This window comes from Microtus pennsylvanicus, chromosome 17, assembly GCF_037038515.1.
Source record: "Microtus pennsylvanicus isolate mMicPen1 chromosome 17, mMicPen1.hap1, whole genome shotgun sequence".
In the NCBI taxonomy this organism is placed as follows: domain Eukaryota; kingdom Metazoa; phylum Chordata; class Mammalia; order Rodentia; family Cricetidae; genus Microtus; species Microtus pennsylvanicus.
This window is the reverse complement of record NC_134595.1, coordinates 15,956,051-15,980,114: the sequence shown is the minus strand read 5'-3', so window position 1 is coordinate 15,980,114 and position 24,064 is coordinate 15,956,051. Positions and strand designations below refer to the sequence as shown.

The 24,064-nt window shown below is 39.0% G+C and overlaps 1 protein-coding gene across 5 annotated transcripts in view; it reads right to left on the bottom strand.

Annotated features, from left to right (window-relative positions):
- Positions 1-314: 314 nt before the first annotated feature.
- The window catches only part of Ankrd12 (ankyrin repeat domain 12), a 109,480-nt gene continuing 85,730 nt past the window's right edge, over positions 315-24,064 (bottom strand). For all 5 annotated transcript variants that reach the window (XM_075951129.1, XM_075951132.1, XM_075951130.1 and 2 more), the window contains 5 exons: positions 18,941-23,595; positions 13,167-13,265; positions 8,982-9,125; positions 6,517-6,612; positions 315-4,798 (listed from right to left, as the gene is read on the bottom strand). In XM_075951129.1, the coding sequence (XP_075807244.1) occupies positions 4,613-4,798; positions 6,517-6,612; positions 8,982-9,125; positions 13,167-13,265; positions 18,941-23,595 (5,180 nt within the window). In that variant the 3' untranslated portion in view covers positions 315-4,612. The remainder of the gene's footprint in view (positions 4,799-6,516; positions 6,613-8,981; positions 9,126-13,166; positions 13,266-18,940; positions 23,596-24,064) is intronic.

The following is a 24,064-nucleotide window of genomic DNA, read 5'->3' as shown; positions in this document are numbered from 1 at the left end:
CATTAGCCGCTGCTGGAGGAATACACATCGAAAGCACAAGGTAATACTACACAAGGCTCCAGTCTTTCACTGAATTGGCTAAAACAGTGTCACTAGTCCCATTCCCTACCCGTCCGGTAAACCCAGGGCATCATGGATGCTAGACCCACTGAATCAGAGAGGCTTCAGAGCAACTCATCTTTCATACAGGACTGTAGAGGTATAAATAGTGCGTTCATTTTGGAGAACTGTCATTTTCTAATACCGACAAATACGAACCTAAGCTGTGACTGTAAACACCCGAGAGAAATAAAAAAAAAAAAGCAGATTCACAGTTAAGGTTTCCATGTCCATAGGTTTTATTCACAATACCCCAACTGTAAACAATCCAAACACTAAGTACAAGAGAACACATTTGTACAATTACACTACTCGTTAAAAATTACTACTACTGATATACGAAACACATATGAATTCCAAAATCTGCTTATGAAGGAAGGCAGACACAAGGTATATGGTACATGAGTTCACTTCCACGAAGTTTGAGACTAGGTAGGACCAACACGGAGTGAAGGCAGGCAGCCCATGGGTTGGGGAGACAGCATGGACTGAGGACTTTCTGGGGCGATGACCTTTTGTGTTGGTTTGGGTACTTGTGACAAGGAGCTATCAGGCTGCTTACTTAGGTCTGGATTGTTTAAAAAGTTCGATCTAAATCGTAAGCATTTTTTGACGAACGTAAAGATGGATGTGTGGTGACTATTAACCTGTGAACCTATCCTAGGTATGGAACATCATTCTAAAAAGTGAGGAATTGGCTACATAGAGGCTTTCTCTGGTACTAGTTGAAGATCTGGATAGAGCAACCGCTTTTAAGAAATGTATTTAAATAAATGAGACAAATGTGCTTTCTTAGGTTTGCATGTAATAACACTGATTCCCAATGTGAGCAAAGACTGCCTGTCTTTAGGGGAAAAAATGTCACTTTTTCCTGACAAAAGTATGTCTCATGATCAAAAATTGCGTTACTGCCCATACTGTATCTGTTTACTTGCAAGAGAAACCTGGCCAATCTTCCAGCTGTACCTGCTACTTTTGTGCTAATACTTAAACTTCTACAGTTAGAGCAGCTTGAGTTAATGGAACTGTTTACTTTGTATGGCTGACTTTATGAACGCTAGTTTTCATGACTGAACAGATTCTGGTGACTTTAAACTTCCTCTTAAATACAAACAAGACTACCAAGAAGCCACCAAGATAATGAATTAAAAGAAACTTTAAGCTGGCACGGTGGCACACACATTTAATCCTCACAGTTGGGAGACAGATTTCTGAGTTTGAGGTTAGCATGGTCTACATAACAAGTACCAGGCCAGCCAAGGGTACTGAGACCCTGTCTCAAAAGCAAAACAAAACAATGAAATTTTAACCATTAAACTTCACACACATCCCCAAAGATTATTATTTCTGACTTCTTCCCTTGTTTGAAGCATTTACTTATTTTATTTTGTTTTGAGACAGGGTCTCGTGATGGTCCATTCTGGCACTGAACTCTCAGTCTCCTAAATGCTGGAATTACAGGTATGAACCATCTGCCTGGTGAAAAAGAGTTTTATTTTTTTGAATGGTGAAATGTTTCCCTTAACTAGTCAACAGCCTTGGTGCAAAATTGTGGGAGTTTACATGCGAGAGCGGTAGATAGAGGTAGAGTTGCAGACATTGCTGACCTTCTGAAAAAGAAAGGAAACTGTTTCACCCTGCGCTGCATTCTGGACCTCTAGAAAGCCAAGTGCCACTCAGATGAGGTGCACGGGGCTTTGGGAACTGCGCAGTTCATTTGGGAGACCTCTCCTTACTCAGTTGACTTGAATGGGATTGTTTTCACAAGATGAGCGTTTCTGCAATCTTGCTGGAGGCCCAAGTAAACACTGGTGTTCCACTTAATTATACAGGAGTAGAACATAAGTAAAAAACACTTAGCACACACTTCACTCTTATTTTTCTATAAAAATATAACTCTTTATTAAATAACATGCACAAATATTAACTAGTCATTTATTAAACAGATATGATTTAGAACAAGACTTAAATACAAATCCTTAGGTACAATCGAATATCTTGTTCATGATGTTTGAATAGTTTAAAAAGAATCACTGATTAAATTCAGCATCCTTATTTTTCTTTGAGAACCCAAATATTCTTAGGCATATACTCCATTCTGAGATTTTTTTTTCCTCTAGTATTTTAGACCTTCAGAAAGTCTCTAACATCAAGTCCTAACTATGTACTAACTCACACATATACTACGAAGTGCAGTAACTTAGCTATCCTGACGGCCTACAGAGGAAGTGAGTAGTAGCGGAATCATAGCAGAGGCTCCAGCTGTTTGAGCTACCATGAAAGAGTGAGCACTGTGTGTGTGGCGGGGGGACTGGAAAGCTGGGCTGACTGAGGACTGCACCTACCGGACCCTGCTTAAGTGAAGCTCTCCCCTCCTCCCCCAACAGCTTGTTCTGTTTGGTCAGTATCACTTCTGGTACCTTCCCCCCAAGATGAACCACCAGAAAAAACGCTCTACACATCTACTCTTCTCTTGCTCTCTCTTGAACGTTTAATAATCCTATTTCCTTTTTTAATTTGCCACACGAGCTCATCAAATTTCCTTCCTAGGATAAAGAATAAACAAAGTTTGCATTAAGTTGTTTTTGTATTAAAAAGTATTGCTTTTATAAATTATCTTCCAATGTTCCCAGCCTTAAGAAGCATAACTTCAGCAAAAAAACAGTGCTTCAAAGTCTACCCTGCCTTTCTGGCCCCACTGACTGAATGAAAAGGCCAAAGTCATTCATCTAAATTTCTAAGGAAAATGACACCCAACCTCATCAAATCCTCGCACTGTGTATTTTTCACATGTGCTGCTTTATTGCGCATGCCAGTACAGTAAGAGTGAAAATATAAAATGATGTAAAAATTCAAGAATCCCTAAGCTTAATATGAACCTTTGCACAGAAAAACCAAATAATTTCTTTTTCTAGCTGGGATTTCCAACTTGTGAGCTGAATTTAAGCCATTTAATTCATATTTTTTTAACCTTTCCTTATCAAAATAGGAAATATCCAGTATTACGTTATAATTCAAGACAGTATTGTAGCAGGGTTCATAAATGTTTATCCTATTTACTTATGATTTTAGATGAATCTAATTTCCTTTCCAAATGCTTCACAAGTTAAGCAGCAGGTTTATCTGAAGTTACCTGAATAGCTAGTCTACATCATGTCATAGGATACATTTTTCTATGGATATTGCTCATTATTTTACTATAAAAGCATACCAAATCATATTTCAATTATGAAAATTTGCAAATTACACATTTTGCATCTTGATACAAGGAAAAATACAACATAGTAATAAAATCTTTATGAACATTTCAGGGACTGGAATATTCCTAAGTCTTTTACTTATTTTGACTACTAAGTATCTTAGTTTGATTTGAGCATTCAACTTTTATTTTAAAAGTGCAAAGGCTATTAAGCTTAAAAGATTAAATTTAAGCAATATAAGAAAGGTTACAATGATTTAACATGACCAATAAAATTTATTAAACATATTTACATATATTCACAGGTTCTTTCATAGTTGTGTATTAAAATAGACATTTACAATTTCAGAACTTCCATTCCAAGGCATTGGTTGTTGTTCTGGGGGAAACAGGCTTCTCCAGTGAGTTGAAGAACCAGCGCTTCTTTGATGACTAATTCTGACCAGTGTGTCCCACACAGAAAGTCCCCGGTTCTCTTGCAGGAAACTGGGATGAGAAGTCTCACACTGTCTCAGGCGTCAGTTACAGAAAGTTAAATTACAGAAAGCATGCGACACAACTAAGCCACCATCTTGAGAGTATGGGATGGACGCAAGCTAACTCAACACATGCATGCCCTATTTAAAGGTTCGCTATCTGAGCACACTCCTACTACACTCTAAAAGCTACAGCTTTGGTCCAACAGAACAAACAGTTTTACAGTCAGCTCTTTGTACACGCTTTGAGGGCCAGTCCCTTGTATACCCTGACCATTAATTACAAGATGTACAATATGTATAAAATAAGTTATTAAAAAGGAAGACAATATTAAAACTTTCAAAAAAGAAAACTGTACAATTAATTTACAGATAAAATAAACTGAAGAATTTTGTGCCGAGATTTTCTTCCACATTAGAAACTGTTTGGTAGGAACTGGATCTTTGCGTTTACTCACATACTTTTAATGACGCCAGCAAGAGATCTGAGTACTTGTGGTTGGCTATCTTGTTACTTGGAGTGCTAACAACTTCCAGCGCTGTTAACAGATTTTCTCAACCTTTTAAAGATCTACTCAGTTTGCCAACATGTTCTAATGCAATAGTTACCTTTGATCAATATAAATAATAGTTTTCTATTAGAAACTGTATTTGGACCTAAGATCCAAAATATTTTTCTTTATTTTTATAAAATGACAGTGCTCACTACATAACCAACTTTAGTTAATGTCACTAACAAGTGTGAAGGCGTATTTTCAGGTTTTTCTTAAAAGGCAGTATTCCACAGTATAACACTTGTATCATTAGTTTAAAGCGATACCAACACAAGTACCAAATGCTATATAGGAGTCAATTCAAAATCATCATTAACATCAACAAGGGGAACATAAAATTCCTGGATCTCATAAATACTGATCGACTTATAGGTGGCGGGATCGAGTTCCTGAAGTTTGAGCTGCCATTCTAGTCTCTGGACGGCATTTAAAGCTGCAGCTTCGTGTTGTTGCCTCATTAAAAGACAGGTCTATTTAAAAGAAGAGAGGAATTGATTTATCTGTTACATTTGCTGTTTCAAATATATTTGAATATTAAACATATTTACAAACATTCACAGGTATTTCACAGTTGAGTATTAAAACAGACATTTACAACCTCAGAACTCCTATTCAGAGGCACTGGTTGTTGTTCTGGGGGAAACAGGCTTCTGCAGTGAATGAAGAACCAGCGCTTCTTGATGACTGATCCTGACCAGTGTGTCCCTCACAAAAGCCCCCGGTTCTCCTGCAAGAATCTCATCCAGTTTTGTGAGGAGCAAGACAGATACATAACAGGTGAGAAACAGTTCACACCATGAGCCTCCTCTGTCCTGTCACACCAGCGTGCCCCACTTCTTGGTCTCTTGCTTCATTATTATCTTTTTAATTTGGGATTGCTAATATTTTTTAAAATTATAAGATTCTGAATTACTGAAAGAATTGTAAAATTATACAGAAATGCTGTAAATTTTCAAGTCAATTTGGCAAGGGGTGGAGAGGAGTGGAACAGAATCTTGTATGTAGTCCAGGCTGGCTTCAAACTTGTAGACACCTTCCTGCCTCAGTATTCCACACAGCTAGGGTTACAAATGTGCACCACTATGCACACTTGTTTACCATTTTGTTCTTACGTGAGGGCTACAAACCAGACAGGTGTATTGGATGACGAGCACAAAGAAACACAAAATACTGTTTCTGTGCTGCTTTGATTCTTTATATCAAGCAGTTCAGTTTTTTTTTTTAAGTAATCTTTATTTATCTATTCATTTAATTTTTATGTGTGTTGGCAACTGGCCTGTATGTATATCTGTGTGAGGGAATCAGATCCACTGGAACTTGAGTCATAGACAGGTGTGAGCTGCCATGTGGGTACTGGAAATTGAACCTGGGTCTTCTCGAAGAGCGGCCAGTGCTCTTTATCGCTGAGACAGCTCACCAGCCTAGTAGTCTTTTTCTAAAAGATTTATTTTTAATTATGGATAGGTGTCTCTGGATGGGTATGTGCAGGTGAGTAAAGGTGCCTAGAGGCATCAGATCCCCCTGAAACTGGACTTCAGGTGGTTGTGAGTCAACTGTACAGGAAGTGGGAATTGAATTTAAGTCCTCTCCAAAAACAGTATGCACTCTGCCACTGAGCCATCTCTCCAGCTCTATTACATTAGTTCTTAAAATGGGCTTGTAGATTTTATTTCCTATTTTCCAGCTGTGGTTCACAGTGAATATTCATAATTAAGCAATGTTTCTTTTCTAATTATTTCTCACTAGTGGTGACTTCTAAGGACAGGGAAACATTAATTTACTGTGTATGGGTGTTTTGTCTGCACATATGTATGTGTACCACATATATGTATGTGTGCCTAGTGCCTGGAGAGGCAAGAAGGTAAAAGAGGGCACTGGACCCCTGGAGCTTCAGATCATGTGAGCTACTAGAGGGTGTCGGTCCCTGGTCCCTGTAAGAGCAGTGAGTGCTCTGAACTGCCTAGCGCTGCTGCAGCCCCAAGGTAAGTGCCCATTTCATCTGTTTAAAGGGAGCAGCTCAGCTGGTAGAGCACTGGCAGGGCAAACACTTGAGGGCGACCTCCACAGACAAACAACTGGTATGGTGCTGCACGCCTATAATCCCGGACTCTGAGCTGAACTCCCACTCAAGTCAAAGCCAGTCCGGGACACACGAGAACAAAGACAACTGCCATGTAAACACACCTACCTTTAGTTTGTCAAACTTGTCATCCACATCTTGTAACCAGGACATGAACTGTCTGGCATTAAATCGATCTCTCACAGAAGTTTTACTGTCATCAGACTAAAAAAGAATGTTACATGTAGTACAATGCTTTCTTTAAAAAAAACTTACAATTTCCCATTTATTATGAATGCTTCAATTTTACTGACAGGAATGTATTTCTAAAGGGAAAACATAATAAAGCTGTTCTTTCCATACCAAATAGAAAGGGCACTCACAGAATCCTGAAGATGCAATGGTTGTTATGAAGTAAAGGCATGGTATAGGGAGTGCTGTGCCTGCTATATCTTTGTTAAAGTTTATCATACAGAGGAAGAAGTGATCATGTGGGAGATACCTGCAATCAGCAGTAGTATTTCTTCCAGGATGGATCTTTTTAAGGGTTCTTAAAATCAGGCCTGTGAGATGGCTCAAGGGTAAAGGCACTTGCCATACAAGCCTTCCTGATTCACACAAAAGAGACAATGAGAACCAACTTCACCTTTGTCCTTTGACCTCCATACACACATGCTGAGTGCCCAAATATGCATCATGTACACAGAAAATTAAAGTAAAAAATTTCTCAGTATCAGTTTTGAAATGAAGATATATTTAAATTTCAGCTCTGTACCCTTTTGTGTGACTTTGAACTAATTTTACACTTTCAGTTTCCTATGGCATATATTGAAAAGCACCTCTCAAGTATATTTTAAGAAGTAAAAGTGGCTGGGAGGTGGTGGCGCATGCCTTTAATTCCAGCACTCACAAGGCAGAGGCAGGCGAATCTCTGTGAGTGAAATACTAGCCTGGTCTACAAGAGCTAGTGAAAAGAAAGGTTCCAAAGCTACAGAGAAACCCTGTCTCAAAAACCCAAAAAAGAAAACAAATAACAAAAACCAAAACAACAGAAAAAAAGGATAAAAAGTGGCCCAATGTTTGTGCACACACAAAGTACTCATATGACTGGCGTTCTACAAACGTGGTCAAGATTAACATCTGTTAACGTTAATGTTAGCCTCATATTCACCAACTCATATTCTCATCAACTGCATTTCCTCCGTGGTCTCAAGGACAGTTTGGCCACTTTAAATCTTATTGCTTAATATTACAAGTTTCTTGTGAAAAGGGTAAGCTAAAAGATGAACTAACCCTACCAAAGCAGAGGTTCTTCAGAGGCCATCTGACAGTAAATCAGTCTGCTACGACAACCTACCGAAAGCCATCAGTAAACAGGCTTTCTGGACTCAGCTCTCACAACTAAAAACTGTTACGGATGAGCATCCTTGTCAAGAGAATAAGCCTCGAATCCTGGTATTTCATCAAGCTTAACATTTTAACTTAAAATCTGGTGTTCTGGTTCATTAGGAAGATCAGGGCAAGGTATAACAGAATTATTACCAAAATCCCCTTTCCATTAATCACTTATATTATTTATTTTTAGGAGAGATTAGAGAAAGTTGAGTGGCTATCTAAGAAAAGTGAACAGCATCAAAAGCAGTAATTTTTTCATCTTAATCTGAAAGCATCCACCTTCCAGAAGATGTCCGAGACTTTTAGTCCTGTAATTATTAGAGACACTGGCTCAGTTTTGTCTCACCTCTGATTCTGAGATCATTTTGAGCTTCCTGATGAATTCACTTATTTTTTAAATTCTTGGGTAAACTAAGTCAAGTGACTGAACCCCAGTTAAGGCCACAGGACCCATGTAGGAAAAGACAACTCCTACAAGTTGACTCTGATCTTCACACACATACTGTGGCATGCAGGCGTGCACATGCACGATAAATAAAAAGTACTAATAAAAATATACAATCTTTTCACTTGTGTTTTTAAGACTAGCTAGTGTTATGTAGTCTAGCTTAGCCTCAAATGTGACCCTCTTGCCCAAGAATATACCATAACAGGCTGAAACTTTTTTTTTTTAACCCATCAGAGGCTAGGCACTCCTCAGCATGCCTCAGGGTGTGTGTGAAGGTCAGCAGACAACTTGTAGGAATTGGGTCTCTGCCTTCACGTGGGTCCTGCTGATCAGACTCAGTTGAGACAAAGTCTCTGTGAGCTGATGTGCGTGTGGTCATCTTGCTGAAGCACCAGGAGCCTAGACATGTGCTACCGTGTCTGGTTTTATATGGGTTCCAGGGATTCAAACTCAGAGCCTCATACTTGCAAGGTAAGCACTTTACCTATTGAGTCATCTTTTTAACCCTTCATTTTGGTTAAGCAAATAGAGTTTGCAGCCTCTTAAGTTCTGGGATGAGGCCTGTGCACCCATGCCCTGATGGATGCCTGGTTTTATAACAACCCACAATATAGAGGACCGGCTGCTCCAGGAATACTTTTGAGAATTGCATTTCTTCTTTGACTTTAATCCAAGTTTCTTCTACAAAGGCAGATCTAAAAACAGGCATGTTATAGTTCTTGAAAGCACTATGTATCAGCTAGCGCTTTACCTGTGAGTCCAAGGGCACATTGTACACTTCCGCGTCCAATAAGACCGTGCAAGCACTAAACGGCAGCGTTTGATTTGCCAGTGTTCTCGCAGCTCTGTAATGAACTCGCAGAACTTCTTGTTCATTGGATACAATAAGTTTTTCCTAATTGAACACAGAGTAATTAAAAATATTTATAAAGTTATTTGTGAAATTAGATAAAGTCACTTCAGCTACACTAAACAATCTTAATCGGAGTACCATTTCTCAAGCAGGAGGCTTGAGAAATTTAAAAATTCCTAGGGGTTCTACTCGCATCTGGCGATGGATGGAGATAGAGACAGAGACCCACACTGGAGCACTGGTCTGAGCTCCCAAGGTCCCAATGAGGAGCAGAAAGAGTGAGAACATGAGCAAAGATGTCGGGACCACGAGGAGTGCACCCACCCACTGAGACAGTGGAGATGATCTACTGGGAGCTCACCAAGGCCAGCTGGACTGTTACCAGAAAAAGCATGGGATAAAACTGGACTCTCGGAACATGGCGAACAATGAGGGCTGATGAGACGCCAAGGACATTGGCACGCGGTTTTGATCCTATGCAATGTGCTGGCTTGGTGGGAGCCTACCCAGTCTGGATGTTCACCTTCCTAGATATGGATGGAGGGGGGAGGACCTAGGACTTACCACAGGGCAGGGAACCCTGACAGCTCTTTGGACTGGAAAGGGAGGGGGAGAGGAGTGGGGGGAAGGGGAGAGGGGTGGGAGGAGGGGGAGAAGAGTGGGTGGAGGGGGAGAAGAGTGGGAGGAGGGGGAGGGAAATGGGAGGCTGGTGGGAGGAGATGGAAATTTGTTTTTTTTTCTTTTCTTTATCCTCCTTTTATAAATAAAAAAAATTAAAAAAAAATTCCTAGGGGTTCTAGAAAAAAATCTTCCCTCTCCAAAATTGGCAATTTCTTTCTTAAAATACTTTTTTAAAGTGTATGGATGAGGCTGGAGAGATTGCTCAGTGGTTAAGAGCTCTGGCTGATCTTGTAGAGGACTTGGGTTTAGTTCTCAGCAACCACATGTAGGCTCACAACTGTCCAGTTTCAGGGGACTGAACACACTCTTCTAATCTCCAGACATCAGGCATGCACGTGATGCACAGACATATATGCCAGCAAAGCCCTCATACATACAATAAAAATAATAAATAAATCCACATTTTACTCCAGAACATTTTCATCAAACCAGAAAGAAATCTCGTATTATTAGCAGTATTCTTCTTCTTTTATATCTTCTGGCTATTAGTAATCCACCTTTTGTCCCTAGGAGTTTACTTGTTTTGCAAATTCACTTATTTGTAAATAAAATCATACACTATGTGGTCTTTTGTGACCGACTTTCCTTAGTGTCTTATATTTTCAAGGCTCACTACACTGTAGTATAGATATCTATCTCTTTGCTATTGACAAATCATATTCTACTGGAGACATATATTTGATGTATGCCATTCATTAATTGATCACTTGGATTTGAAGGGTGACAGACTATGCTAATTTGGCATAATGATTATCTTGAGCTGAAGTCATTTAAAAACAACTAGGACAAGGGCACTCTGAGGAAATGAAGCTCCCAAGTACAGGATGTCCTCTACACACCAGGAGGAAAGGAACAGGCGGAGGGGAGGGTTGAGAGAAGGTCTGTGGAGCCCTGGCTGCCCTGGAACTTTTTCTGTAGACCAGTCTGGCCCTGAACTCAGAGTTCCATCTGCCTCTGCCCCCTGAGTGCTGGGATTAAGGGTGTGCACCACCACCACCCAGCACAAAGGAACATTCTTACCACCAGAAGCAGGGAGGTAAAGTCAAGAGAACCCTTCTGAAATAACCTTTATCTTCCCTTTGCTTTCTTAGGTTTTTCTGTTTAACCTAACATAAAAGCATCAGGATTTTACCACTTCTTTAGATCTTCATTTCTTCATAAGGACTTCCTGTCAAGTAAAACTTACAATCATAACGTATAAGCATTTTGTTGGTCTGCCTTATGACTTTCTAACTCTCAGGTCCAGACAGAGTGCTATAACAGGTCTGAGATAATGCTTTGCTTTCTTTGGGGTTACTATGAAAATCTGTTCTGAGTATTTATACTTAAGTTTCTGTCTGTCCTGGACATGTGTTTTTATTTTTTTATGAGGTAATAAGTAGGAGTGAAACTGCTGGGTCATAAGTCTTTTAACTGTCAAGGAACAGCCAGACTGTTGCAGTAGCGGCTGATATCATTTTTACAACCTGACCAATAATGTGTGATTCCAATTTCCTTATGCATTTCTTGGTGTATTCTATTATGCTATTTATTATAGTCATCCTAACAGATGTTTGCATTTCCTTGTGATGTCTGCTCTCTCTTTCTCTTTCAGAATTTTATTTTTCTCTGTGTGAGTATCTGCCCTCATACACAGTGTGTTTGTGTACTACACCCGCGTGCCTGTGCTTACAGAAGCCAGAAGAGGCACTGGGTCTCTTGAAATTGCAGTTACAGGTGACTGTGAGCTTCAATATGTGTGTTGAAAATCAAACCCAGGTCCTCTGGAAGAGCAGGGAGTGCTCTTAACTGCTGAGCCACCTCTCCAGCTGAAGCTTAATTTTTACAATGGTATTATTTACAGAAACAAACACACTCCTCTTTAATGAGTTAAGTGTCCCAAACTTCCAGTTATGGATGGCCTGAGTCTTATTAATCTTTGTATTTAGCAGATGGAACCACAGATGTCCATTTGTAGATTGCAACCCATGCTGAGTCTGCTACAGGCTTCTATTACTTGGTCACCATAAACTATTACCTTCAGTGTCAACAAGAACAGCTCTGAGACCTGTGCTAGCAAGAATGACCAGCAAACAGTGCCTTGTGAGGACAGGCCGGGAGCAGGGACACTCGGCTTCCTCTGTGCAGGGAGAAGGATGTACAAGACACTGTCACCGGGTTCAGCCCGTGCCAGTGCTTTGCTCTCCCTTCTTGCTTCTCTTTGCAATCACATGAACTTTACTCACTTAAAAACATAGTCTAAGAACTCGTTACAAGTTCCCTAATTGGCTCAAAGTACAAAAAAGGTTAAGAGCCTCTGCCATGGGGAACCCACTGCATATAAATCAAACACAAGCATTTGCATATTTCTGTGAAATATAGCTTACATCTTTTAGAGGCCATATAACTTTACCATAAGCTTAAGGGGATATGGATATATATGGTCCCTCTGTAGATCTGGCTGTTTTGGATCTTCCTATGTAGACCAGGCTGGCTTCGAACTCACAAAGATCCACCTGCCTGTTTCCCTCTGGAGTGCTGGAATTAAAGGCATGTGCCACCACATCTGGCTTGAGGGGATATACTTTGTAAATTCATGTAAAATGACTTCCATGATTTCTAGCAATAGGGTTAATTTTATGTAAATGTTTTGCCTGCATATTATGTATGTGTACCACATGTGTGCCTGGTGCCTGTGGAAAACTAGAAGGTGGCTTTGGATCCTCCGGAACAAGAGTTAGATGGTTGTGAGCCAATATATGGATATTTTGATTTGAACCCTTGTGATCTAAAAGAATAGCAATAATTTTCTTAACTACTGGACCATCCCTCCAGCACCAGTTTGCCATTTTTTTTTAAAAAAATTCTTTCATGTCAAGACTAACTACCAGCCAGGCAGTGGCAGTGCACACTTTTAATCCCAGCATTCAGGAGGCAGAGGCAGGCGGATCTCTATGAGTTCTAGATCAGCCTGGTATACACAGTGAGTTCCAGGAAAACCAGGGAAACACAGAGCAACCCTATCTCAAAAAACCAAACCAAACAAACTACTGAAAATTAGATACTAAGGCATACCAAAAAGATGAGTAGATATAGCCTCTCCCATTAGCCTTGAAATGACTGGAATGGCCAAAAGCACTCAAAAACTTAGAATTCTAAATGTTCTACTAGAAACTGACTATTTGAATACTACAAATTTAACAAATGATGTATCACAGAGATTTTAGATATAAAAACATACTTCAGCATGAGTTGTAATAAGGAAGCAACTATCCTAAGACAGGTGTAAAACTCTCCCTTCAATTAGATGAGCATACGAGAAGAAAATCACAGCATTTCCCCAAAGGGTAGTAAATGGGTGATATCCACCAATGAAAACTTATAGGTCACTTTTACATACATTTATATATGAGGGCGCCTTACCCGTTCGATACTATGTTGCAAACGCAGTTTCATTCTTACTACTTCCTGTTGCCGAAAGAGCTCTTTAAGTGGATCTGACAGCGAAGGTGGTGGTGTAATCTAATTAGAAAGCACATAGAAACTATTAAGTTTTTTATCTACAATTAAACTTTCAGTGTGTAACTTAAAACCTGACATTTCATGAATTAAACAACACAGTCTGTGATGGATAATCTTGTCAATTTGATTAGACTGAGAATCCTAGAGGATTAGTAAGGAATACTTGTAAGTGTCAATCAGATATGCATAGATAAGCAACTGTTTTCTTCTCTTTTGCTGTGACAAAACACTGACCAAAAGCAACCTAGGGAGGGAAGGGTTTATTTGGCGTATGGGTTACAGTTCCCTGAGGGAAGCCAAGGCAAGAACTCAAGACAGGAGCTAGAAGCAGAAACCAATGGATGCATGCTGCTTACTGGCTTGCTTAGCTATTTTTCTTATACAGGCAAGGTCCACATGACTAAGGAGGGTACCACTGAGTGGGCTGAACCCTCCTCCATCAATTACCAATCAAGAAATGTCCAATATGCCCACAAGCCAATCTGAGGGAGGAGACTCTTCATTTGGGGTTCCTTCTTCCCAGGTTGATCAACTTGACAACAGAAGCTTTCTAAGACAATTAGGTTATGAGGGCTCTGCCCTAATCAACACTTCAACCAAACTCCAGTCTGTTTGAAACAAAATCTGAATAAACTACTGAAAGGTGGCAGGACTATAAAAAGAGATCTGGGAGTGGAGGTGGAGTATCCTCCAGTTCCCTTTCCTGGATGCCATGAAGTGATGAGTCTCTGCCACATGCACCCACTAACATGATCTCTGCCTAAAGCAATGGATTCAGAAAATGCTGAACTGAAACGCAGAATCTTTGAGGCAAACTAAATACTGTCAGCTTATTTGGCACAGCGAGTCCTTCTGATGAAAAGCCATTATACAACTGAGTAAGACTTTTCAGTCAGTTCCAATTGTCTAAAACCTAGCAGGACATTCCATTATGTTTAGATTTTTTGATATTTAGGCCACTGCAAAATTTCAAAGAGCAAATCATTAGGACTAAAAAGTTAATTACTGCCGAGCTATTTTAGAGCATCAGTTAGTGCTCCCAGACAGGAAGAGATGAGGGTCACAGAAACAAAAAAGCTGGTACAAAAACTTTGAGACAACAGCAGTGCTTCAGTTTAATAGGCAAAGCCTCTTTGTAGACTTGATAAGAACAAAACAGAAAAAAACCTCGGTGTTAATGAACTCTCTCATGAAAAAGTAGACAAAACTATGTAATAAACTTTCTATTTATTTATTTATTTATTTATTTACTTATACATGCATGCATGCATGCATACATACATACATACAGTATCCTGCCTGTAGGCCAGTCAAGGGCATCAGATCTCATTATAGGTGGTTGTGAGCCACCACATGGTTGCTGGGAATTGAACTCAGGACCTCTGGAAGAGCAGTCAGTGCTCTTAACCACTGAGCCATCTCTGCGGCCCGAACTTTCTTAATTGTATACAACATCCCACATAACTTTGTGTGTAATTCAAAAGTTATCAGTTCATTTCTAACTTGGAATTACAATGGATTATTCTTTCTGATTAATTCCAGAGGAAGTTGGCAATTTACTATTAATGTAGATAGGCCAGTCTGGCAACAATCTTTGACCCTGAATATTCTCTCTACTTAAGGTATCTGTGTTTTCCTTTTCATATCCTTGTTATGACTACTACTGGCCTACTAGGGAAAGGTAAGTTAGTTATCTCCTAACATGTTATAGTCTGTTGACTCCATTAGAAGACAGGACATCAAATTCCTATGGTGGTGCTACAATGATCACAAGAGAACATTGAGAAAAGTTCTTTCCAAAAAAAAAAAAATCAAAGCTAGATTTGTAAAGACTTTGTATTTCTAACTAGCACGCAGGAATTCTGAGGAGCCAAACACGTATAAGACATCATCACAAGGTCTCAACAGAACAGTGTGGACATCTATAAGGCAACAGCTTATTTGGGATAACTGTTCAGGCCTCTAATTTTAAAAACACATTAATTTTTTGTGTCTGTGAGTTGTTTTAAGTTTAAAGAAATGAGGTTTGTGCTATTGTTTTAATACTACCATCTCTTGTAGGTATGCAGTTGTCTCAAAGAACACGGAGAAAGACCACTCAGTTAAAACCGGGGCTGCCGGTTCTTTGAGAGGACGGTATGTGAGCATTCTGAAGGAAGAGCTACGTACACAGATGAATGGTGGAGAAAGAGTGGAGGGAGAAAGATAATCAGAATAGAAGTGGAGTTAACCACTTAAAACTACACAAAACTACTAGTGTGAAGTCAAATTTAGGTATCTACTTTGTGACTGCTAAGTGGGCACTCGTTTCACTACACAGCTTTGTACTCCATTGCTTTAATAATTCTCATTAAAGGCAAAAATCCATACTATAACCAATTTCTATCTACCATCCAATTTCTATCATCTGTCTCTCTTAAAGAAGTATTTGAAACAATTCTAATTTAATGAAGTCTCTCTGCATTCCATCACGGGAATCAGACTTGTACTATACCATTTCTCAGGAGTGAGGTGTCAAAGAGTTTAAGAACTAACTAACTTACAAATTCTAACAGAACATGTTCTTTTTTTAAAAAAATATTTATTTATTTATTTATTTATTTATTTATTTATTTATTATGTATATAATATTCTGTCTGTGTAAGTTGAGCATCCAAACTGCCTAGGCTCCCACAAAGCCAGTGCGTGCAGTAGGATCAGAAACCCATTGCCATTGTTCTTGAGTTCTCAGTAGTCCTCATTGTCCGCTATGTTCAGAGAGTCCGGTTTTATCCCAGGCTTTTCCAGACCCAGGCCAGCTGGCCTTGGTGAGTTCCCAATAGAACATCCCCATTGTCTCAATGTGTGGGTGCACCCCTCGCGGTCCTGAGTTCCATGCTCGTGCTCTCTCTCTTTCTGCTCCTGATTTGGACCTTGAGATTTCAGTCCTGTGCTCCAATTTAGGTCTCTGTCTCTGTCTCCTTTCATCGCTTGCTGAAGGTTAATATTCAGGAGGATGCCTATATGTTTTTCTTTGGGTTCTCCTTATTTAGCTTCTCTAGGATCACTAATTATAAGCTCAATGTCCTTGGTTTATGGCTAGAAACCAAATATGAGTGAGTACATCCCATGTTCCTCTTTTTGGGTCTGGCTTACCTAGACCTGGATGGAGGTGGGGGTTCCTTGGACTTCCCACAGGTCAGGGAACCCTGATTGCTTTTCGGGCTGGGGGGGGAGACTTAATTGGGGGAGGGGGAGGGAAATGGGAGGCGGTGGCGGGGAAGAGACAGAAATCTTTAATAAATAAATAAATTAAAAAAAAAAAAATATTCTGTCTGTGTGCATGCCTGCAGGCCAGAAGAGGGCACCAGACCTCATTACCATGTGGTTGCTGGGAATTGAACTCAGGACCTTTGGAAGAGCAGGCAATGTTCTTAACTGCTGAGCCATCTCTCCAGCCCCCCAGAATGTGTTCTTTATGTTATAGTCCAAGCTTACATAATTTCAGTTAAAATGTTTTACTTTTTAAGAGGAAATAAAAATTGGGCAACAAACAAAAATTATTAGCTGAATTTTTTAATTATTAATAATGGATTTTACTGAAAGACTGTATCAATAACAAATTTACCGTTTGTTACTTATCTATTGATCTGTAAAGATGTTAAATGCACCAGCATCACTTCTCAGCTAATGTTTAGTATCTGTCCTCATCCATTTCAAAGACACCAGATTAAAAGATAGAACATGTAAAGGCACGCAGCCAAAGAGTCCCTATGTTAGGGGGTTCCAGTGTACCCTCTTGTACACTAGGGGCAGTCACTAAGACCAAGCCTAGTAAAGTATTGGAAGAAAGGACTTTGTATGCAGCAATAAGAAATTGAGATTTACCCTACAGAAAATTGAGAATCACTCAAAATGTTTAGCCTCATAGCCACAACAACAGATTTTTTTCTTTTAAAGACAGGGTTCCTCTATCTAGTCTGGCTGGCTGTACTCTCCAAGCAGACCAGACTGGCCTTGAACTCAGGGAGATCTGCCTCCTTTGCCTCCCCCATTTTGGGATTTGTAGTGTGCACCACCATACCCCAAAGACAGATATGTTTTATAATGAAACCCAGACCACCATAAAGCTGGACTGAGAAAACATGGGAACTATGACAGCAATTTAGGAAGTCTATCTTGTTCATTTCCAATATCTAGTTCCTAGCACAATGCTTAGCATATACTTGCTGTTTGTACATGTAACATAATTAATATTTTAAAAATTTGAATATTTGAATTAATATTTCATAATAAATGAAAATATGCAATATTTATGTATATGATTATCTCAGGTGGTAATGAGGTCATCACATCATAGTGGCAATACAGAAAATGGGAAGACAGAGGGGGCAATCAACACAATTAGTGCTTATTTTAGTTGACAGGACAGAAAAATCAGCTGGTGTGGGAAGTCCTTCTGTATATGTGTTGCTTTTTATTGGTTAATGAATAAAGACGCTGCTTTCAGCCAATGGTTTAGCAGAATAGAGCTAGGCGGGAAAACTAAACTGAATGTTGGAAGAAAGAAGGCAAAGAAAAGAGAAGCCATGTAGCCGCCTGCAGGAGACAGACGTTTCCGCTGGAACCTTGCCAGTAAGCCACAGTCACATGGCAATACACAAATGAATAGAAATGGGTTAATTTAAGATACAAGAGTTAGCCAGAAATACACTTAAGCTATTGGCCAAACAGTACTGCAATTCATACAGATTTCTGTGTGATTATTTCAGGAGTCTGGGTGGCTGGGAAATGACTCCCCCAACAATCAGACAATAAGGCAGAGAAACCAGAAGAATAAACAAGTACTTAAGTTCATGACAGAAGAACTTAATAAAAGCAAGGTGGTTATGGCGTCAAATCATACCAAATAAAACAAATATAATCCAGTGAACCTTACAGAAAGCTCAGTGGTGATCCCCGCTATGCCGTAACGGCTCAAGAATAAATAGATTAGGTTGGAAAGCTGTCACACACAGATCCGTGTGCACAAGCACGGCAGTGAAGGTGACAGACAGTATACGGTTGACGAGCTGGGAAAGTCAAGGGAGATTCTTTTCCTGTCTCTAATCCCATATTTATTCTGAATGGACAAACATAGGCCATCAAGAAAGGAGACAAAAAAAAAATACTAGTGAGGAGTATTTAATAGAGGAAGGTTCTAGAGAAGACAAAATAATGGGATCAAGTCCGTGCAGGGGCATTCATCATCAAAGAAATCAAAACATGTCTCCTTTAAAACAAAGGATGGGCAGGTGAGGAAAAGTTAAAATGTGAAACCGGATAAGAAAGCTACTTTGTGATGTATTGTCAGTAAGGGTGGACATATATGATAATACATGTGGATACACCAAACTTCAAAGACTCGGTGGAAAAGAGAAGTAAAATACCTCAAATAACTGTATTTTGATTATATATTGAAGTAACACATTGGATATACTAACTTAACACTTATAAAATTAATCTATCAGGTCTTTTTACTTTCAAAATATCAACTACTAGAAAACTTCAAATTATGTATGCAGTTTGCCTATGTACAATTTCCTCTCCGGTACTGAAGACTGAGCCAAGGTCTTATGTACGTGAGACAAGTATACTACCACTGAGCTATACCCCAGGGAGTATTGCAGATATGTATCAAGTGACAATTTACTTACTGTAGGAATACAAATCTTGCTTAAGGGGTTTCCATCCAGGAGATATGATCCATTAAATGTTACATATTCATCATAATACTGAGGAGCTTGAGGAATAACGCTACATAATAGCTTCCGTTTTTCTTCGATTTTTTTCCTTATGTGCAAATATTCAAAATATGGATTTGCTCTCTCAGAACTGTATGGTTGAATCTCATCTAGTTTCAGAGAATCTACGATGGCAGCTAGAGACTGCTGCGTTTTCTCCTTTGCTTGTAGTAAAGAGGGACTCACTTGCACAGGCTGAGGGACCCGTGACACTTTCCTTTTCCGTGGATGGTGAATTTGAGGATCATCATCTTCAGTGAGCCTTATTCTTGCCCTGGGCGAGGAGTCACTGTCTTTTTCTGGCAAAAGTGTACAGCCAGCAAGAATCTGCTTGCTTTGATTTACCATTGTGCTCGATTTGTTTCTAGTCATTCTTTGGGGGATTTGGTGTTCAGTTTTATCGTCTTCTGCACTTTCTTCTAATTCTCCTTTAATGAGTTGGTCATATTTGTGCATCTCTGGTTGGGCTGACTGCTGTGAATGGCTTTCCACACCTGATAAAGTGCTCTGCTGAGATTCTTCATCTTCAATGGAAAGCAAATACTTTTCACTATCAGGACCATGCTTTGGATTATCCTGTTCATTTAGGTTTCCTTTCGGCATCCCTGCATTCATTTCATACAAATCAGAATCACATTTACTCAACTGAGTTAAGACTAAACTTTGCAGTTTGCGTTCTTTTTCATGTGAGACAACGTGAGCATCATCTGTGCTCTTCTCAACATCATGGCTACTGGAAGACTTGTAAGTAAGTTTGCTAAATGCATAATGTGTACTGATCTGAGAAGCAGCATCACTTCCACTGAAGTCCTTTTCTGATGGCAATACAAGCAAAGTATTTGCCTTCTCAAAGGCTGGGAGTGTTTCTTGAATAGTGCTTTCAGAGTAAACTGGTACAAAAGAATTCGTCTTCTGAATGTCTGCTAGGACAAACGTATTTTCCACATCCTTTGTAAAGTTACTATCGTTATCTATTACAGAGCTAATCATATGAGCTGCATTTTTCTGTTGTAAAATACCTGGTTCTTGATTGGCAGCATACGACAAAGACACAGGTTTAGAAGCACACTCAGCATCTGACTGTGACTGGTTGGAAAAAGAGCATGGTTGCGGTGAAGACAGAAAAGATGCTGGATCCTGAGCACACGAGTTTCCTGGTAGTTCAGTCTGGTGCAGGGATAAACAGTCAGTACTTTGTTCTCTTAACATTTTGTTTTCTGAATTACAGAAACTCTGAGCAGAGGAATCTTGATCAGCTGTACCAGAATCTGGGCATATAAATTCATTGGTGCTTAAAGACTCCAGCTTATCAACAGGCATCTCCCATGATTTATTTTGGATTACTCCAACCTGATTAGATGGTTCCAAGTGCATTGGACTGTCCATTAAAGTACCCACAACACCAGCGCTCTTGATTACATTTGTATCAGTTGAAATATACCTGCTGCTTATAGTCCTAGTTGGAGAGCCTGTAAAGTTGGCGTTTAAGTCAGACAAATGCGAAAGGCCTCTTTCTGGCATTGGAGATACTTCAGGTTTGGGAGAAGGACAAGTCTCTCTTGGCACAGCTAAGCTGCCTTGGTTGCTTTCTTCTGCTATCTGGAAATGTTTTGTGGGTTCACAGATGACTGAGGGCATGCTACATCTTCTGATTTCTACAGCAGCCCTTACTTCATTAGTTATTAGTTTAACATCTTCCACAGAAGATGACCTGAGATGGCACACTGGAAGTCTATTTGTACATGGTGGCTTAAGTCGTTCCGGCAGGTCAGTAAGGCTCTCCAGATCCCTTTCATAAAGGGCTGGAGATTTGGCATTTGGCAAAAAAGGTGACTGGGAAAAAGACAACTGAGATTCTGAGCCCTCTAACATAAAGTCAGAGTCATATTCAACAAGAGGCCGTGGGGTTGTCACTGTGTGGCAAGAATCTTCTGAACTAGCAACAGAAATCATGGAAACAGACCTGGAGCTAAGACCCAGTCTCTCGCTTTCTGACCTAGGAGAGCGGTTTGAGCTGTTCTCTGAAATAAAGGCTGACTTACCTAAACTCAGTACATTTTTGGTGTCAACAGACTGTGATCTATTACTTCCAACATCTTTAGAATGTTTCTCCTTATTATAAACATCAGTCAATTCTGAACTTCTTGACCTGGTAAATTCTTTATTTTTTGATTCAGTGGGTATATGCTTTGTTTTTTCTTTATCTTTTACTTTAAGTTCTAAACAAGTACGATTTCTTAATCGTTCTTTTTCTTTTTGCTTAATTTTTTCCTTATGTTTTTTGTGCCACTGTTCTATTTCTAGGTCTTTAAGGCTGAGCATTCGTTCAAAACTCGTCTGCATGAGATCATCATTCACTAACCTCTTCTCTTTAGGTCGGCCGTCTTTTGAGACTGGTAATGATTTAGGTTTAGGCTTATCTGTTTCAGACTTTAGTTTGAGTAAAGGATTCAGTTGGATTTTGTCTTTACGTTTGTCTCGTTCTTTGTATCTGTCTATATCTTTTTTATCTTTCTCTTTTCCATCTGGAGTTTTCAAAGGTTCATCCCTTGCCTTTTCTTTAAGGGACATAGTTTTCTCATGCTGGATTTTACTACTACTGTCTCCTATACTTGACCTTTTCTCTTCTTGTAAATGTCTGGAGTTAGATATATTCATACTTTCTTTATCTCTAAATTTTTCCTTCTTCTCTCCTTCCCTGTCTTTACTTCTGACCTTTTCTGACTTATTATATTCACTATTATCAGACTTTTTTTTCTCCAAGTGCTTTTCTTTGCTTTCTGCTAAACACCTGTCTTTTTCAGGTTTTTCTTTGTCATGCTTTCTGTCTGTTTTTTCTCTGTTCCTCTCTCTGTCATCAGTTTTTTTAATCATGTTTTTCATCTTCTCCCCTTCTTTCTGACACCTTTCTGTCTGATGTGGACACAGCTTGTCTTTTTCTTTTATTCTGTCAGCACATTCACTAAAATCCACTTTTTCTTTATCTGACTTATGTTCATGTTTCATCTTCTTTTCTTTTTCAGAAAATTTTCTTTCAGTCCTGTCGCCTTCTTTTTCCCTAGTTTGAAATCGTCTGTCAGATTTTTCCCTTTCTTTTGTATGCTTTTCTTGTTTTTCAATCTCCATTTCCTTTTCCACTGAATGTGGTCCTACAGATTCCTGGTTTATACTGGCACCCACAGAACTACACTCCGCTTCTTTCTCTGTAGATATGCTCTCTCTTTCTTCCTTTAGCTTTTCTTCCCTAAGGAATTTTTCATTTTCCTTTTTAGTCTTTTCCCGTTCTTCTTTAAAGTTCCTCTCTTTTGAGACATGCTTTTCCTTAGTTAATTTGTCATCTTTCATGTTTTTTTCCAGTTTTGATTTTTTTTCTGTTAAGGACTCATGTTCCATATTTAAAAAGAGATCCTCAGTTTCATCGCTTTTAAAAAAATTCTCTTTCCAAAATTCTCTGTCAAATTCAATGCTCCTCTGCAGCTCTTTAGCATTATCTTTATTTTTGTATTTTTCCTTTTCACCTTCAACTTCTTTTTTGTGCTTTTCTTTCTCCCTCTCCTTATGTTTCAGTTTGTGTTTTTTTAGTGTTTTGCCTTCCTTATCCATCTTTTTCAGCGTGCACTCTGAGTTTTCAAATGCTGGATTATGATCCTCATCTTTTAATTTGGCATTTGACTTTTCACCAAATTCTAGGTGGAAATCTTTCTGATGTTTGTTTTTTTCCTTATGCTTGTAAGATTTTACATTTGAACTTTCTGGCAAGAACTCAGTTTCTGTACTATCATACCGAGCAAGATCAGGCTGTAAGGACAGTTCAGAGCTCCCTGGAGATATGCATGCTTTCGTATGTTCTTGCTTTAGTGGTGTTGACTGCTTTTCACTTAAGCCACAAGAATGTTTGGGGGATTTACCAGTGGAAATATGGAATAAGTGTAATGAAGTTTCATCTTTTGGACTAAAAGATTTCCTAAAATTGCCTTCCTCTCTGGTTTTCTCTGAACAATCCAGTGCAGTATTAACAGTTAAGTTTGTTATTCTGGTGTTTTCTTTCCCCTCTTTTTCTTGTTTAAGCTCTTGGTTCTCTTTGTTTTTATTCTGATTTTTCAATTTTCTTTTAACTTTGCCTTTCTGTTTATATTCATATTCTTTCTTGGCTTGCATATCAGAATTTGATGTTTCAGGGACAGAACATGAAGTAGAAATCTTTTTGTTCTGAAGAACGTCTTCATCAGAACTTTCAGTACTAGAATACAGAACTCTAGATGGCTTCTGCTTTTTAGTTTTAAATGATTTAGAATAAAAGGTTTTTTCCTGTTTTGCAAACAAACCACTCTTTTCGGCTTCAGACTCATTGTCTTTTCGTTGTTCTTTCCTAAGAATATGCCTGTCATCGATCATTTTACTTATCTCTTCTTCATCATCGTCTTTGAACTCATACTCATCAAGAGCAGAGGGGAGTGGGGCTTTACTTGGGAGAACTTTACTTTCACAGATGAAAGAGTCTTTCTCTGTTTCTGAGTCGATATTTTCATCAACACTAGAAGGATTTACAGAATGGGCCTCTTCTGAATCTAGAATAAGAAAAGAAAAATATAGCTTATAAATACATCAGACAATTCCGATAAAATTACCTTAAGCATGTAAACAAGACAAACTTGTAAAAGTTCTACTAGTTTTGTAGAACAATTTTACAGAATGCCCCTCTATGATGAGATTCTTGACTTTCTTTAAAAGCACATATTAAACACAGTATGTCTACTAAAATGTATGACATGAACATATACACACATACAGAGGGAGAACATATAGCAGAGGCACCTGGATTGAGGGGAAACATCTACTGTAAAAAAATATTCCAAATTATATTTATATGTACATTTTTGTGCTGGTAAGAGAATGGCTTATGTAAAACTCTTTGATTCTTCCCCCTAAAAAAGATTAAGAACCACTAAATTAAAAAGATTTTGTTTTATTTTTCAAAATATATATTAGCAGAACTTTATGCTTGCCATAAAGACCAATAATTTAAATGATGGGAAG